At 39.6% G+C, this 19,112-nt stretch overlaps 1 protein-coding gene across 1 annotated transcript; it reads left to right on the top strand.

Moving 5' to 3' along the window:
• The first annotated feature begins 5,155 nt into the window (after positions 1–5,155).
• neil3 (nei-like DNA glycosylase 3) lies at positions 5,156–19,078 on the top strand. Its single transcript, XM_034140721.1, has 10 exons — positions 5,156–5,357; positions 5,504–5,613; positions 6,803–6,937; positions 7,330–7,543; positions 9,534–9,608; positions 9,929–10,095; positions 13,466–13,629; positions 16,282–16,696; positions 16,979–17,159; positions 18,649–19,078. Exons 1-10 carry the CDS (start codon positions 5,253–5,255, stop codon positions 18,829–18,831), a joined length of 1,749 nt encoding a protein of 582 aa, XP_033996612.1. The 5' UTR covers positions 5,156–5,252; the 3' UTR covers positions 18,832–19,078.
• Positions 19,079–19,112: the final 34 nt, after the last annotated feature.

Below are 19,112 nucleotides of genomic sequence, written 5' to 3'. Positions count from 1 at the left end.
ACATACATGAATTATGTAATCATACATGTTCATGAGAAGGTACACGTCCCTATAGTCTAGTCTTTGTCCACATCATGCACAAAGACACACGTAAAATCTGCAAACACTGCAACTGCAAACACCACATTTTCTTCAGAATAAAGAAAACAATTAGGAAAGTTTGAGGAAATAAAAGGTGGTTAGATTTGTGTTTCTGTGCAAGCTTTGCAATTGATTGATTGACAGAAACACTTAAAACATTTTTGCTTTATTGTTTTTAATTTTTTTAACAAAACACCAATATTCTTATGTTAGATGTTAGATGTTACCAAACAAATGGATGAGCTTCCATCAGGTAAATCTACTTTATCGCATATTTTCCTTTTGGCAGATCATTCTTAAACTTCAGAGCTCAATGACCAGCAGTAACATAGTTTTTGCCCTGGGCACACTGAGTGATTGCCAGATGTGATTTTGTGTAAGTACTTCCATCTCTAGAATGAGCACAGATGGGAAGCTTATTAAGAAGAAGAAGAAGAAGAAGAAGAAGAAGAAGAAGAAGAAGAAGAAGAAGAAGAAGAAGAAGAAGAAGAAGAAGAAGAAGAAGGAGAAGAAGAAGATGGACCTTTATTAATCCCCCGAGGGGGAAATTCAGTTTCCACTCTGTCGTACACACACATGCGTTGTTATACAGGTAATACAGTACACACAGTACACACTTTTTACAACATGCACATATGCAAATACACACACAGTTATATGCACACATGCACATGCAGTTGAGAGGTCAGAGCGGAGGCAGCCAGTTTAGCCGGCGCCAGTGAGCAGTTGGGGGTTAGGTGCCTTGCTCAAGGGCACTACGGCAGTGGCCCAGGAGGTGAACTGGCTCCTCTCCAGTACCAGTCAACACTCCATATGTTTTGGTCCGATCGGGACGTGAACCATTAAAGTACATTGGTACTTACAATTACAGAAAGTTACTTATTTGCATGAAAATTGTGGATTTAACCTAGACCTTTTTCAAGTCAAATCAAAAGCGTAACATGGCCAAAAACAATACATTTCATCCAATGGTAAACAAAGCAATGTAACTCAAAAAGAGCAAATACATTTCTGTAATGAAAATAAACATTTGTTTTGCAATAACATCCAACATTGTGGTGACCATATGTTGTCATTGGACATTCAAGGTTCTACTTAAATACACACCTGACATAGTTATTACCATAAGCTTCATTTGTTTGAATATATACCTATTTCCCACAGGTAAGATGAATTCCAATATCGGTTCAACATTAGGAATATATACAATAATCATTGAGGGTAACATTTTCCAATCACACAAAACAACAGGGTGTCAGAAGCTGTTATGATTATTGATCTACATTAAGGTTAGTGAATTCATAGTATCTGGGTGATTCATAACCCCAGTCTGAGCCAAATAACTTAAATGAGTTGTTGCAGAAGAGTATGATTCCAGGTGTTTGTACAATGCTGCACTCAGCAGTCAGCACTCATGCACAGAAACACCAAAAAATACACCCACACCCACAAACACACCCCTGTTTGTACATGCAGCCGGTAAAGTTGTCCATATCAACACTCTGAGGATCCACTTTGGCTTCCTCCTGACACACCTGAGAGCACGGTGCATTTATCTTGGCACACCTTGACACTTTTCACCCCAGTGCTCATCAGTTTGCTGGCCACGCCTGGATGATCATCTAGATCCTGGAATACTTCTGTATCTGCACTTTTTTATAGTTCAGCTGACAAACTGCAAAGCCCTGTGTTGCTCGCTCCATTGAGTCTGTGGTGTTGTTGAGTTTAGTCTGAGAGGTTTCACTGAGCGAAAATCCCTTTTAAGACATTTAAGAGCCTGCAGTATGCCCTTTCTTGTACTTAGTCAAAGCAGATGTCACTGTCTTGATCTTGCAGCAAAACAGAATGAAAAAGGAGTTTTCTTCACAGAGGTTGTTGCGGGGGCACATCAGCAACTTAAAGGGGACCTATCATGCAAAATGCACTTTTGTACGTCTTTTATACATGAATATGTGTCCCCGGTGTTCCAGGGAACTCACCAAGTGTCAGAAAACACAACCCTCTCTATTTTCCTCCATACCCAAATCTCTAAAAAAGGGGCTGCAACGGATCTGATAAAAACTGATCCAGATTTGAACACTTTCCTGACGTCAGGACAGTGGCGCTACGGCTATTGGGCCAACTCCACCAATCAGGAGGAGACAGCCACGGCCATTGCCGTTCGAAAGCGCTGGAGACGCTGTAGTACATATGCCAGGCCTGTAGATGGTGCTGTTCTCACAGAATCTGCCCTTGCAAAAACAGAGCTAAAAAATGTCAAATTGAGCAAAATGAGGCATGGCTAAAATGCATGATCTGTTTGGTATTTTGAAAAAGAAAAAGTATAAATATGCCTTATATAGGTATGGTCCTACACTATATTATTCAAATATAGCATGATAGGTCCACTTTAAGTTTCACAGCACAAAATGCTGCACAAAGCAAAGCAGGAAAAACAGCAACACACTGTAAATGCCAGGGGAGAGTGATATACTCAATAAACGGTAAGGTGAAAATATGAAAGTGCAAATTAGCTATCAAGCACCGTTAAGTTAACGCTCGGAAAACATGTTGAAAATGTGTTTTTGGAGGTGTAAATCAGGTAGACTCACTATTTTACAATATGGTGGATTCAATATGTTTAAACCGGCAATGCATTGTATGATCATCATCTGCTGACACAACTTCAAAAGAAACTGGCATTGGAGCCAATATCCCAAAATTAAAAGATACATTTCTAGATAGCAGTGGAGTAATGTATTGACGTACATTTACTCAGGTAGTAAGATTTTGGGGTACTTTTATTTTAGTTGAGTATTTTTATTTTATGCTACTTACTGTATACTCCACTACAATTTAGAAGCCAATATTGTACTTTTTTCTCAAAAGTCAGTTACTAGTTACTTTACAGATTAGGATTAATGGCTAATCAAAAGTACCTACAGTTTTACCAGCTGTGATGAACACATGAATGCATCAATAATTATAATCTAGTAATTTAATATAAAAGATTCTAAAATGGGACATTACTCGCAATAAGTACTTTTACTTTTTGTACTTTTTTCTTGTAACAGAGTATTTTTACACTGCTGTATTTTTACTTAAGTACTTCTTCCACCACTCCTAGATCGTAAATGCATTTCTGAGTGCTTTTTCTTTTTCAGCATTGTAATGTAATCTTCAAATTAACTTGGTGGTCAAAGGGTAAAATTAACTCAAATGTATTTTACCCTTCGACCCCCTTTTGATCTATCCTTCAATGCAACTATGGAGAACTTCACTGAGTGCTAATGAAAGGTGACATGAAAATGGATAATATGCATTCAAAGAGTTGTCCATTATCATTTCAGTCATTTGGATCAAACAACATGGCATGGTTCGCACTTTTTAATCTTGAATATGTCTCATTCTGTGGAGGGAACAGAACTCTTTAGAGATTCAGGCGGACATTTCTGCTTTTATCCTGGGACACTCTTGGTCCTGAGGCAGGAGGGAGGAATGTAACAGGGCATTTTTTTGCAACTTGGATTGAATTACATTATTATTCCTTGGGTGAGACCCATCTTCAAGTGTGCCTCTTCCCTTTGAGCCAATGTGAGAAAGCAGCTTCAGATGTTAATACACAATATTGCTGAGTGCTGCCTTTTTTGAAGGAGTGCATGGCTGTTCACTTGGCTGAAGAACATCTATTTTTATCTGGGCCAACAGAAGGCCTTCTGGATGGTGAAAGTGCAGAGCAAACAAGTTGCTGCAATTATGAAAGCAAGCCATGCAGAACATCTTTTGACAATAATGCAAATTGTAATTCCCTTGCATTTTTTTAAGCCAGATGGGACACCTTTAACAAACATATAGACAAGGCCATGAGCTGTCATCTGGCAGGTAAATTCAACTTGGAATAATGTTATAATGGATAGAGTTAGGGGCACACACTAAGGCCATTTTCAGGAACTTGAACACAGCAGTGTTAAATAAAAGGTCACACTTTTGGTCCAGTACTTCCTCACTTCCTCATATATATTCACAATAATAGCTATGAAAATATGTTCTTACTTTCTATCTATCTATCTATCTATCTATCTATCTATCTATCTATCTATCTATCTATCTATCTATCTAGATATCTATCTATCTCTGTCTGTCTGTCTGTCTGTCTGTCTGTCTGTCTGTCTGTCTGTCTGTCTGTCTGTCTGTCTGTCTGTCTGTCTGTCTGTCTGTCTGTTATTCATTTCAGGTTACATCACACAGATGGCATTGGTATGCTGCAGGCCTAATAATGATACACTACCGCCCTCATGTGGACAGTCAATGAAAGTACTCCCAATCCTAGATGCACTATATATTTTCTACACATGTAGTACATACAGTAAACCATTGTATTTGAATATTGAACTGCATTACATCTGTTAAGGGTTTGTATTGAATAATTTTAAGGAGCTTTAGCTTTACAAAATATCACAACAGCTGATATCCAATGATTGGTTTAACATTTTATTTTAGATTGTAGGATGAGCTGTATAATGAAGTATATAGATTATGTAGCAAGGCCTGTGGTTTCAACTAAATCATCAATTTCAGTGATATATATGTTATTCTCCCCTGATGTCATAGTTAATGCATTTCCCAATGAAATAAAAGGAAGTAAGACATGAGGTTAAGTGTAAAGGCATTCATACATAGGCTAGTGCAATTGTGTGAAGGCTGGGTTTGAGTTGTGCAACATAATTATTTGCTTAATTTACCTTATAAATACTTGCAAATAAAAGGGGACACTTTCAAAATGTAGGCATATCTATCTGTGTGATTGATGTTTGTGCTTTGCTGTGTAACTATCAGTGATATGATCCTGTAAATTGTTATGTAGGTCTATTGACAGTGAGATAAAAAGCAGTGAGGCAGTAATGCACTTTTGTAAAAGCAATTTGCTTTACATTTTAAATTATTTAAAAATAATTAGAATATGTGTCATATACATGGATGTATAATAAGAACGTCAAGAAAGAATACCGCTATCTTTGTACATGCATGCCTGTACCATGAAACGCCCATTTCCGGATACAAACCAGACCACGCATGCGCAAGATTGAATCCGGTGGCGGGGAATCAAACGACAACATACTTTTATAATCCTTTCATGCGCGGACTGGAGGACACTTTTACTGTTACATTGGTTTTAATATCTGATTCCGAAGATGGTTGAAGGTCCGGGGGTTACATTAAACGGAGAGAAAATCCGTGCAAAAGTTCAAAAAGGACAAAAGATTAAGGAAATCAAAGGCAGTTTGACAACATCCACCGTAAATCATGTTATGTCACTATTGGCGCTGGGATTTGTGTGTTGTCCAGTTTTTAATAATGGATGTATAAAGAGAGGTTTTTATACTATCGTTAACAGGCAGTGCATGCTAACCTATGATGCTAACCATTATATGTCTCTTTACAGAAACATAACTCCGGGGGAAATGCCTTCCAGAGGTTTCATGGTTGTTCGGACACCGGGGTTGAAACGCTTGGCAAGGAGCTCTTCATGTACTTCGGTGCAAAAGCTTTGAGGTAAGGTAATGAAGACTATACATCTGTACAAAAGTGTTACCGAGACTTATTGCTCACTTTACAGCATATACTGCAATGTTAAGCGTGATTTTCTCAAAATAGGAACTAGTCGTGCAATATCCAAATCGTAGTAAGCACAATATTTGACTAAGGCAAAAATAAGTAAAACTAACTTAATTCAGTATGGTGGAGATTCAAAGGAAGTCCCAGCCTACAGAGGTTTTTCTAAAGATCCTCTTTGATAAAATAGACCCTGATCCTTTCAATATATTTATCAATCAGAATCAGGTTTCCTTTATTAGTCCCGCAGTGATGAATATACAGTGTTACAGAGGTTATCTAATGTAAACTGTAGTTTGCATTTCCAGTGACTTCTATTTGATTCTCGTCATATTATGTGACCTGAATTTCAAATGTATTTCTACTAATCATACTTTGTCATATATTATTATTTATTTGATAGCTGTTACTAAACATGGTGCCACTATTATAGCTGTGATATCTGTAAAACAAAGTGAATGTTATATAGTTTTATTGAATTTTCTGCCTGAATTTGACCATCTATTTACCATTTATTTGATTTGTATTATTGTAGTCAGTTATAGCATATAGTAAGTGTTTTTATATAGTCTTTACTACCCCTCAAAGACTTACATTTGACAAGTCATCAAGATCTTCTGCTTTTTGCTAATCCAATGAATCAAATACTTAAAAAACAAACAGATGCTTAATATCAGGGAGTGGCATTGTAAAAAAAAATATATTGTCGTCTTGCACAACAGTATTGTGCTCAACTATCTTACCTTGCTTCTGTCATTGATTTGTATCGTCAATTCAACTGTAAATACACTATTGGAATTTAAGAACAGTTGACACTTTCATACGGTTTTAAAGTAATCTTCATATAATCCACCCCTAATTTTAACCTACACATAGATCAGTTAAGTCCTCTGTATTGGGCCTACAGCTGGTGTGTGTAAAGCACTCAGGTTGGAGTCTTGTGGAGAGCCCACTTGATAGACGCACAAGCTACTGCCCTCCTTGAGCCTGTGACAATTCCATTACACACTGATGTCTGCAAACACAAGGCCACCTTTTTGTTGCCAACTCTGAGATAAATTGAGACATGCTATCTTTAAGTGGAATTTATCTTTTCTTCCCTTCTTCCTTTCATGCTCACATCCTTTAGAATCCACTTTGGTATGAATGGATCAATGCGTCTAAACCCTGCCGTGAGGAAGGAGAGGACTGGCTCCGTACCCGTGCTGGAAGTACACTTGACTAACGACACTGTGTGCTTCTTTGACAGCACTGTGGAAATAAGGTAACGGGGACACCGGCACACAGCCTAGATAGATTGAGGTGACAGAAGTTCACCTTGGGGTATGAGTCTCATTCAGTGGGTTTGTCCTACATTAGGCTGTGTCTGAAGACAGCGGCTATTGTTGCATGAAAAACACAGCCATGACATTTGTCCTGTTCATTGACTCTTAAGGTCCTGGTGTACTATTCTGCAGCCAGACAGACATTTATTCCTGCTGTCTGAAAATGTAACCTATGCTGTCCTATCTCATAATAAACAAAGTGAAACAGAATATATGAAAGAAACAATTTTGAGATGTGTAACCTCGAGAGAGCTCCAGTTGACCTCGTAGCACACTTTCTGTAACAGCAGCCGTATCTTTTCTAGACTCCTCCAGTTCTGTGTGCCTGCAGGTTGACTGAGGACTGTGAGCAGAGGGTGAGGGCTATGGAGAGTCTGGATGTGTGCTCTCCAAAGTTCAGCTTCTCCCGCTCCGAGGAGGCAGTGAGGAGCCAAAGTAGCAGAATACTCTGTGACGTTCTCCTAGACCAAGCCGTCATGCCGGGAGTTGGCAACATCATTAAAAACGAAGCCCTGTTTGACTCGGGCCTCCATCCAGCCGTGAAGGTATGGGAGAGATGATGGATTGTGTTCAGCAGAGGAACAAAAAAAGAGAATACAAATGCAAGACAACTCTCACAGGGAAAAAAATAAGTTTGGGCACTTGTATTATTGAGTGATGCATTGAAATGAGGAAGGTGAAAGTGGGATAAGACAAACAGGCGCATTGCGACACGTACGTTCAGTTTGAAACTTGGAAATGTTTTTCATTTATTTTCATGATGGATATACTGTAGTCTTTATTGAGACTTGTGTAGGGTTTTTCATTTGAACTATAATAAAAAATATCACTCAAATATTTATTATTCATGATCCAGACATCTGATCACGTGAAATGTAAAATATTCAATGCTTCACATCAGTCTTAGGTTTTTCTTTTCAATAAGCAAACCATAGAAGCAAAGTATAATAGTTTGAGGGACCTATTCATTTCCAGTAGAAGTCCCTTAAGCATAAATACTGCTCTATTAATCGTAATTTTTTTAATACAATATCCAAATTGCAGTAAGCAAAGACTTGGTTAAGACGATGTATGTGAAAATATCAGAATTAAAGGTCCCATGTCATGCTTTTCTGGTTATTACCCGTCCCCTTGTGTGTTATGAAGGTTTTTCTGCATGTAAACGGTCTGCAGAGTCACAAACCCTCAAAGTACACCCTGTAGCGAGTAAAACTCTAACACAGAAAAGACCTGTCTATGCTGCCCCAGAACGCCTCGTTGGAGATTTCTCTTTTTCCATTTGTTTCTTCCGGGAACCGCATGACGTCATGCGGTTCCCGGAACCAAAATGGACCAATCAGCGGAGCTCCTCACACACCAGGACCTTTAGCGTAAATGTTCAACTAACAGGGAGTCCCATTGACTTGCATAGAGCTCCCTAAACGCTGGTAATAAACGAATTGGGATTGCGGAGAAATGCTCTCCGCAGACCCATTCTCACAGCGTTTATAAACCTTTTTCTTACTCAATATCAAGCCACACTTATTGTTTTTACTTCGGCTGTGAGTGTTTGTGTGTGCTCAGGATGAGTTTTGCTGTGTCCCGCTGTATCGCCGACCCGGAAACCACACCAGTAAGCCAGCTCACTGAGCAGCGAGCCTCCCAACGTCCCGACCAATCAGAGCACACTGGGCTCACAGGGAGGGGGGGGCAGGAGCTCCAACAAGCCGTTTAGGACAGATAGTGAATACACATACTATACAGAGATGCTGTATGAGAAACCAATGTGAGTTTGGAAAATTGCACAATATACCTCAACAATGGAATTATGATCAGTAGAAATGGCCATGACATGATGGGACCTTTAAGTATTGTCGGCTGCACAGGAAGTCCAGGCATACAACGATTTTAATAATAATAACAAATTGGTACAAATCCTCTTAAAGAAATATCACACTATGATAATTTTATTATATATTATTGTATTAATGGTGTGAACAATGGTTTCAAAATGGTCATTCCTCCTTAGCTCATAAGTAATATCGCAATTATTATTAGTCAAATTATTTCAATACATTTTTTTCTTCAAATCCTGCAGCCCTTCTATTACCTTACTATGTCTCTGCTCTCCTTTATAATCATAACATGGGGATTAGAGAATATAGCACACCGTACCAACATATGACATCTCTGACTTTTGGCCCCTTCTTCCTCTGAGACCGGTGAATAGTGTGTGAGCTTCCCCCTCCATTATGGAGCCCCGAGGTGTCCTGAAAGAACCACAAGAGGTGTCTGTGTGTGTGCCTTAGATCTTTTTACATTGAAACAGGTTCTCGCTGCCTGGGGTTTAAGTCTTGGAAATGCATTGTATGTCATTTTGCTCTGTTGCATCATTTGAAATTCTCTTTTTTTCTTTCATGTCTGGCGTTTTTTATTGTTTATATGCTTGTATCATTGATTTGCTGACTGTGAAGCGGCTTTCATCTGTGCTTTTAGATAGGAACTGCTATATTTGATTCACTCTCCTGCTGTGAACTGTGCTGCTTTTATTCTCAGGTTAAACAGCTGACAGACGAGCAGATCCACCACTTGGTCAAGATGACACGGGATTTCACTCTTCTGTTTTACAAGGTTTGAAGTTTTTGAAGCAATAACAAGAACATTTGGTTTAGCTGGTAATCATAGCTTTATATGTGCATACACATTGGCTTATGGGTACTTAGCTAACACCTCATTTAGACTGACTTGCAATAATGGTTTAACTTCAAATCTGTCTGTATTGCAGAGGAAGGATAGTACAATTCAAAGCTCCAGTGACTACAGAAAACAAACATTCCTGTCCATGCATAATAGATGATTATAGAAGTGAGGAAAGGTGGATGTGTTTTTCAGTTTTCTCTTTATCATCTCCTCTTTATTCACTCCTTGTTTGCCCTCCACATCTCTATCAGTGTCGCAAATCTGGCTCTCCTCTGTACAAACATTACAAAGTCTACAAGCGTCCCCAGTGCGGCCAGTGCTCTCGAGCCATCACGGTCTGTCGTCTTGGAGACAACGGCAGGATGACTTACTTCTGCGAGAGCTGTCAGACGGGTGATCCCAGCCAGGTTGAGCTCAGGTAAAAATCCTCAAAGACCTGTGGCACTTTGACTGCAGTTTTTTTTGTAAGGACTGCTGGGGTTTGGTACAGTGGTGTGCAAAAGTGTTTGAAGCCAACACTGCTTCCATTGTCTGAAGCAAGATAAAATAACATGCCCGTCTTCAGGAAAGGGATTGCACTTTATATCACAATTCTAAAGTGTATATAGCTTGTAGTAATAATTAGATTTTCTATATATTTACTGTATTTGCTTCTGAATAATTAACTAGATAATGCCTCATTAATACTAGTGAGGTTCAACACATGTAGAAATCCTCAGATACCTTTTAGTCTTTTGACAAAAAATTATTATTTATTTTTGCATTTTTGTGAGGAATTTTGAAATTTGGTCCCCATAAAAATGTATATTAAAACAATGCCCTTCTTCAGTAAGGGGATTTTGCTTTATATCACAATCATACTGTATATAGCAGGGATGGGCAAATGGCGACCCCCACCTCCTCTTTTTGCGGCCCTCAGATTAATTTAAAAACAATGTAATCTTTTTTTTTTTTTTTTTTTAACTTGTAGTACTGATACCGTCCACTAGACTCCTAGTTACGTCGCGATCTGCGTACATGATTTCGTTCGGCAGCCAAATACTGCGAAATAACCTGTGACGCGTTTGTGTGTATTCTGTTTGTGTCCCGGGGAAACACTCACAAGAAACACCGGCTGTTGTTATGCCTGCTGTGACGTTAAGTTACCGCTTGTAATTATGCCTTTACAAGCTTCAAAGTTGTATTTATCATCTGAATTTGGCGAAACAAGTTTAATATTCTAAAAACCAAGACTTTGTTTATTTGAAATCAGATGAAAACAAACTGTCACGGACCCTGCCGTGTTATCTATGATTACTATACGCTTTTCATTCATAATTTCAGCGGGAGGGAGGGGGAGCGGCGCTGAGGAACAGCAGAGAGTTGACAGGTGCCTGTGTTGACATTCCCCTTATTGTGCGTCAGCAGAGACAGGCTAAGTGTCTTAGCTAGGTTCAAGTTAGACAACTAATGTCTGGGTTAGTGTTCATGACTTCATGTTTATGTCATCTTAATGGTTAATCTTAATGCACACACATTTTCCGTGCTTTCCATTAGTTTAAAATAGTTTTATTCCACTGTTAAAGGTAGGGTATGTAAGTTTGAGAAACCGGCTCGAGATCGCTAGAATTTGAAAATACACGACCGGAGAAGAATAAGTTTGTGCACAGATGGAAGGCTGACAGGCAGGTAGGCCATCCAGTTATTTTAGCCGGGCCGGCTAAAATGATTGGTCGTGCTTTTTACAGTATTACGGCTTCCACAGATGACATTTTTTTATGGATTTTTTGTCAAAGCACTTAAGATATTCATTGCTATCGGGATGTTAAGAGAATTCCATGGAATATAACAAAAAGTGTTTCTGTAGTGAATTACCTACCCCACCTTTAATTCTTTATAACTAGCATATAACCCTTTTTGCAGGCTTTTGATGCTACATACATTTTAATTTAATGCCAAAAGCAAGACAGTGTAGCGAGTTGTCATTTTTCCAAGTCTTTGCAGAAAGTTCTAAAGCCTTTTAGATAATACGCTCATATTTATAGAGGCCATCTTTGCAGGCAGATGGGCTTGGCAGGGAGTGGGAAGTGTTATGGGGGAAATGAATGTGCATATAAGGCTGTGTTTGCCAGACAGGGCACAGGCTCAACACCTCCTGGGTTGTATTTGAGCAAAGCTTTGCGAGGGGTTAGCGCCTAAAGCCCTTACAACGCATTACACAGCTGATAAAGCAATCTGTGAGGAAAGTTTTCAGAAAGCCGCTGCTACTTTCCTCCTTCATGACTGTTGGCATTGCAGCATTGCCTTCTTGTCAAACACAGTTGAGCTTCATGTCAGCGCGCTAACATGTATGCTCGGAGCTATTATGTGAAACACGTTGTCGCGTCTCTTCATCCTCAGCCTGAAGCGCAAATGTTTGTCTATTTAAAGTCGCCTCTTCTGTCGGCCTATGTTTTCCATAATGAGGTTACAAAAATAGCTGTGGAAAATTGAATGTGTATTTCTCATGTTTTTATTTGCAGTTTGTAAGGATTAATTGCCTGCTATATAGGTAATCAGGGACATGTATGTGTACATATGCAAACACTGTAAATGATTCTGGAAAACTAACGTTTCCATTTCCATGCATCAAGAAGTCATTTTCCCATAATGGAAATACATTCAGTTGACAGTTTATTAGGTACACTTAGGTACAACTAATGCATGAAATACAAAACCCCTCATGAAATATTATTTTCATGAATATTATAATGTTCTCTTCTAGTGAAAAGTGTTTTAGAAAGTTGAATTGTCAATTTAGTTGTGTTACTGTTATGTGTTTTGTTAGTAATTCTAGTATTTAGTCAGCCATCAATTCTCTAAATAGTTTATATCGGAACATGTGGAAATATTCCGAACATTTGTTGACTGGTATACGTTTTAATCCCCAACCCTACAGCAAACATGCCGAAGCATCCTTTGGCGAGATACTTAAAAAGGACACATTCTGCTCATTTTCAGGATCATATTTGTATTTAGTGTCTCTACTGGGACATGTCTCCGTGCTTTAATGTTGAAAAAGCTCTTTATTTTTCTCTTACTGCCTGTGCTGCAGCACCTCTTTTCACCCTCTGTCTGAAACCAGAGCCCAGTCTGCTCTGATTGGTTAGCTGGACGGCTCTGTTGTGATTTGTCAAACGCTTAGAGATGTCCCGCCACTTAGTCTATATCACGTACAATTTTTGGGAGCGCTAGCCAATAGAAGACAAAATTACATAGTGATGTCACTGTGTGTCAGTAAACAAAGGAGTCCAATAGAGGTGTTTCAGGCAGGTGTGTGTGTGTGTGTGTGTGTGTGTGTGTGTGTGTGTGTGTGTGTGTGTGTGTGTGTGTGTGTGTGTGTGTGTGTGTGTGTGTGTGTGTGTGTGTGTGTGTGTGTGTGTGTGTGTGTGTGTGTGTGTGTGTGTGTGTGTGTGTGTGTGTGTGTGTGTGTGTGTGTGTGTGTGTGTGTGTGTGTGTGTGTGTGTGTGTGTGTGTGTGTGTGTGTGTGTGTGTGTGTGTGTGTGTGTGTGTGTGTGTGTGTGTGTGACTCCCTCTGGAGGGCACTTTTGGATTTAGCCTTTGCAGACCATTTACATGCACAGAAACCTCTTTAACACACTACAGGAAAGGGAGAACCAAAAAAGCACAATAGTGCCCCTTTAACCCCAACTTACTTACATAGGCTTGTATACGGTATTAAACTGTATGTAAGTCGCCCCTGATGAAAGCGCCGGCTAAATCAAATATAATGCTATAACCATGTGCACTCTTGTCTTTTCTTCATCCAGTAAGCTCCCGGTCAGAAACAGTTTGATTGGCTGGGTCTCCAATGAGAGAACCAATGATTGCGTGGCTAAAAAGGAGGAAGAGGACTGGGCCTGTCAGCTGTGCACGCTCATCAACCAGCCGACGGCCAAGTCCTGTGACGCCTGCTTCACTCCCAAACCTGAGGGTGAGTGAAACGCTGCTTTTACAGTCGCTGAGCGTAACGGAGTGACAGAAGGTCCTTGTTAGCAAGAGATCAAATAATAGTAGCTGTAGTTTGGCTGAATGATCCCTGAATGATGCCGTTTGCCAATGACACTCAAGTTCTTCTGAGCAAGGCACCAGACATCAAGCTGTTGAAGTGAAACTGCAGTCAAGCTCAGTTGTGTGTGTGTGTGTGTGTGTGTGTGTGTGTGTGTGTGTGTGTGTGTGTGTGTGTGTGTGTGTGTGTGTGTGTGTGTGTGTGTGTGTGTGTGTGTGTGTGTGTGTGTGTGTGTGTGTGTGTGTGTGTGTGTGTGTGTGTGTGTGTGTGTGTGTGTGTGTGTGTGTGTGTGTGTGTGTGTGTGTGTGTGTGTGTGTGTGTGTGTGTGTGTGTGTGTGTGTGTGTGTGTGTGTGTGTGTGTGTGTGTGTGTGTGTGTGTGTGTGTGTGTGTGTGTGTGTGTGTTGCTGAACAAGTAATAAGCGTGTCTGTCAGCTGGCCGTTTTTCTCGGACTATCTGGAGATACATTATGGCAGCAGTCAACTAGTGTTTAAAAGAAATGTCCTCGCTGTCTCCCTGTTGCAACCACAGACCACAGTTGAATGGTTTTCTTAGTATTTTGTTTTAAGGATCACACTGCCAAATTCTGAGTAAAACCAGTTTTTTTTAATAGTAGCTCATTGTAGTTTTATGAAAGATACTTACAAATAATTGCTCATGTCTTATTTTGTTATACTGAAAAGTATATGTAATTGCAGACTATCAAGTCAGCCTGAGGTTGGTTCTGATAATGTTCCCGAATTGTTCTTTGCACAGGACAGACACCGTCATTTTCAGGATATGTGGTTAAGTGCCAATAAAAACATTTTGCATATTATTTAGAAAAATAATTGAGATCACTTTGGATAGATCTTTTGTACTTTTTATTTCAGTGTCAAAAAAGTCAAAACAAATACTGAGTCCATTTTTACCGGAGACTTCTTGAAACCAACAGTTTAAATGTGGTTCAAAATTGAAATAAAGGGGATCAACAAAATCTTAAAGTGCAAACATGCGTGCAAAGTAACCCTGTATTTTTAAAGGCAAGGCAAGGCAAGGCAAGTTTATTTATATAGCACCTTTCAACACAAGGTAATTCAAAGTGCTTTACAAAAATGGAAGACATTTTAAAAATGGCATTTAAAATCAGTCATTAAAAAGGAAAGATAATAAAATAAACATTAAAAGAAAAAATACATGGATAAAAGTTAAAAGTTACAGTGCAGTTTAAGATGTGAATAGTTCAATTAAAAGCAGCGGCAAAAAGAAAAGTCTTCAGCCTGGATTTAAAAGTAGTAAGAGTTGCAGCGGACCTGCAGGTTTCTGGGAGTTTGTTCCAGATATTTGGAGCATAATAACTGAATGCTGCTTCTCCATGTTTAGTTCTGACTCTGGGGACAGAAAGCTGACCAGTCCCTGAAGACCTGAGGGTTCTGGATGGTTCATAATTTAGCAGTAGGTCAGACATGTATTTTGGGCCTAAACCATTCAAAGCTTTATAAACCAGCAACAATATTTTGAAATCAATTCTTTGACACACAGGAAGCCAGTGTAAAGACTTCAGAACAGGAGTGATGTGATCCACTTTCTTAGTGTCAGTGAGGACTCGAGCAGCGGCGTTCTGAATTAGCTGCAGCTTTCTAATAGATCTTTTAGTGAGGCCTGTAAAGACACCATTGCAGTAGTCGAGTCTACTGAAGATAAAAGCATGGACAAGTTTTTCCAAATCCTGCTGTGACATTAGTCTTTTAATCCTAGATATGTTCTTTAGGTGATAGTAGGCTGATTTAGTAACTGTTTTAATGTGACTGTTGAAACTCAGGTCAGAGTCCATGACTACACCTAGATTTCTGGCTTTATCTGTTGTTTTGAACATTGCAGACTGAAGCTCAGCGCTAACTTTTATACGTTCTGCCTTGGCACCAAAAACCATTACCTCAGTTTTATCTTTGTTTAATTGGAGAAAGTTCTGACACATCCAGTCATTGATGTGTTCAATGCACTTACTCAGTGTTTGAATTGGAGCATAATCTCCTGGTGAAATTGTTACGTAAACTGACATAAGTCGAAGTAAGTATTTTTGGATGAAACATTCCTTTTTAAAATCTGTGGAAATGTTTAACAGGAAACTTGACTGAGCACTTTTTGCCGTAATATCCTGATTTGCATTTCTGCACTTATATTTCCATTTTCTTCTGTTGACCACTGAGCTACTTCACTATAACAGCTGGGGGTTAAGTGCCTTGCTCAAGGGCACATTAATGGTAGTTGAGGGATGGGAGAGTGATACTTATTCACAGCTCTGTTAATGACTCTGTAAGGCATCGTTGTCAACATTACTGAAAACATACTTCTTTTAGAGTTTTATCACACGGGGGCTCATCTCACAGAAATGTTCATAAGGTCATCTTAAGCTCAACAGATTGTGTGACATTTTATTTGACGACAGAGAGCCGCAGTCTGCTGCTTACTTGTAAACTTTTATAGCAAAATAATAAACTTAAAGCCAACAACAACCTGGATTTTATGAGAGCAGACAGTGTACCAATATAAGGTGCAGCTGCTGAGCACGAAATGATTTTTCTCTCCATCTCCACAGTCCACAAAGATGGCACTAACACTGAGGCAACACCCTTCACCACTGATTTGATTAAATACCCCTGCAATGCCTTCACAAAGCCACAAGAGGAGCTCAAAGTCAACTGGAGGTCTGCATTCGGGACTTCCACCCTTGTTTTCTCTGACTTGAGCAAGAAGACAAAGCCTGCAAACTCCCCTCTCTCTTCAGCCGGGAGTCATTTGAATTCCTTGCCGGCAGAGCGGGGTTTATATAAATACAGCGTCTGCCAGGGGACAACAAGCCCCAATTATGCCTCTGGTGGCTGGCAGAGGAAAAGTGGCGAGCTCTCCAACGGGGAGTCGCTGGCCTCCTACAGTCACCCATCCAAGAAAATGAGAATTGATCACAGTCCCTTTCCCAGTAACAATGCTCAAAATGGGGCCCCCAACCCGAGGTGAGTGAATCTCTCGCTTGGCTATTCATGAATAAGTTTATAATAAGAGAAGTTTCTTGCAAACTCAGGGAGATAAGTGGGATGAAGAAGTATCTGACATGTGTGGACATTCTAATGCAGCATTGTTAAAAGAAAAGATTGATGAATAGCTATAATAGGATACCATTTCACTAACTCATAACCACCCTGGTGAAGAGAGGTTGTTTGTTCACTAATGAGGATTGTGAGGTTTACTGTCCATCCATTTTAAAACTAATAAGACTGTTTCTTTACTTTTGTCAGTAAGCGTAAAGTAGAAGCGACAGGCCGCAGCCCTTCCACTTCTTCCAGTCCCAGCGCCCCTTGTTGTGCATCCCACAGTCGTCCAGCCGTCCTCAGAGCGGTCCACAAGGAGGGGGAGAATAAGGGACGACAGTTTTACTCCTGCTCGTTGCCCAGGGAGACCAAGTGCAACTTCTTTGAGGTGAAAATGAAAGATTGACTCATCTATATGGCATTGTGTCGCCTGGAAAACAAATAGCTTTAGAGCAGGGGTGTCCAAACTACGGCCCCGGGGGCCAAATGCGGCCCGCGTAACATTTTGAATCCGCCCTCAGCAAATTCAAAAAGTATGACTCACTTAAGTGTAATAAACTTCTGCTTTTCTTATATTGTGCTTCTTAAATATGTATGTTCAAATATATTACCTGGTATTCATGTGTTTATAAGCCCAATTTTCAAATAAATTCAGTCAATTAAAAGGTAGTTTGATAAGAAAAAAGCCCAATAAAATATTTTCACAACACTGTTGGAGGAGCCTGTGACCTTAGATTGTCATCGTCATAACAACACTGTAGCTATGTTCGTATGACAAATAAAAAAATCTTGAAACCTTGAAATATACCCTTCATATTTCCTCTTATCAGCAATCTGAAGCTTAGATTTTCATCGTCATAACAACACTGTAGCTATGTTCATATGACAAATAAAAAAAACCTTGAAACCTTGAAATATACCCTTCATATTTCCTCTCATCAGCAATCTGAAGCTTCTGTTTTAAAGGGGACCTATCATACAAAATGCACTTTTTGATGTCTTTGGTGTCGGGGAACTCACGCAGCGTCAGAAAATAAAACCCTTTCTCTTTTCCTCCGTACCAGAATCTTTTAAAAACGGGGGTACAACGAGCGGATACAGATTTGCTGCCGATATGACGTAATTTCTGATGGTGGACCCAAAGAAAGTTGCTTTCAGAAACAATGCCTGACGTGTTTTGGACGTAATCTCGTCTTTGTTTACATTAGCAAGCCTCGCTAACACTCAGAGCTAACCTGTACTGGAGAGCACATGTGTTTTAAAAAGCAGGAAATAAAAAAAGGAACTCACCTTGTGATAAACCTGCAAGCGAAAAAGCATTTGAGCTCCATACGGTTTCAGAAATAATCCTTGATGTGGTTTAGAACAGGATGGCGTTTTATCACAGCAGAATTGAACTTTATCTCCGGTAGAATTCTGATCAGGCATTAGCTCCGCCTCCTCCACCCAAAATCTGCGTTTCTCTAACAGGGCTGGAATAGAGGAATATGAGGGATATCTAAAATGCATGATCTGTTTGTATTTTGAGCAAAACACATCATAGACATGTTTTTATATATCTGAGACCCATAATATATGCCTTAAAATAGCATGATAGGTGCACTTTAAGGAATGAGCTGCTAACAAAATGAATGAAACCCTATGGAGAGCTGTGGAGTAGGGAGTTTCTTTCTAACAGCATTTTCAAGTATCAAGAATAATTTACCTAAATTGGATTGATTTTTCCAACTTATAACTGAACTTATGAGGCAATATACCTCACCTCTAGTGAGTGGCCCAGCCCTTCGTATATTTTTCCGTATGTGGCCCTCGGTGAATCTAATTTGTAATGCCTAAAATAACCACTAAGAGGATTAAACCTTTTTTCTGTGTTGCAGTGGGCTGACACACACTTCCCCTCCTGTCAGCACGGGAAGCGCTGCTTAATGAGGACGGTTCTGAAGCTGGGACCAAACAACGGCCGCAACTTCTACACCTGCAGCCTGCAGAAAGGGAAGCAGTGTGAATTCTTCAAGTGGGCAGAGAAGGGACCGGGGATATCCATCCTCCCTGGTTGTTAATGTGTTTTAGCAGTGCAATACTTCTATATTCAACCCTGTGGCATATATGTTTAGGTATCCCTTCATTAGCTTGCTAAAGTTAGCAGATTTGCAAATTATATTTTAACAGAGAATTTCTATCAATGTTGTAAGTTCAGATCATGCCCAAACACTTCAGTTAGTCCAAAAATGTTGTACCTATATTTGTATGTCCTATTGTTGTCTGTGTGTTTCACAAGAAAAATAATAAAGAATCTAAACAAACAAAGCAGAAATTCAAATGTTCTGGAACCAATGTTTGT

This window comes from Trematomus bernacchii, unplaced genomic scaffold (assembly GCF_902827165.1).
Source record: "Trematomus bernacchii unplaced genomic scaffold, fTreBer1.1, whole genome shotgun sequence".
Taxonomy (NCBI): Eukaryota; Metazoa; Chordata; class Actinopteri; order Perciformes; family Nototheniidae; genus Trematomus; species Trematomus bernacchii.
Note: the sequence above shows the minus strand (reverse complement) of the source record. Positions and strands in the feature narration are given on the sequence as shown.

Coding starts and splice junctions, on each gene's coding strand:
- neil3 (XM_034140721.1), top strand. CDS start 5,253: ATGGTTGAAGGTCCGGGGGTTACATTAAACGGAGAGAAAATCCGTGCA. Junction 5,614..6,802: donor TTCGGTGCAAAAGCTTTGAG/GTAAGGTAATGA, acceptor CACATCCTTTAG/AATCCACTTTGGTATGAATG. Junction 6,938..7,329: donor GACAGCACTGTGGAAATAAG/GTAACGGGGACA, acceptor GTGTGCCTGCAG/GTTGACTGAGGACTGTGAGC.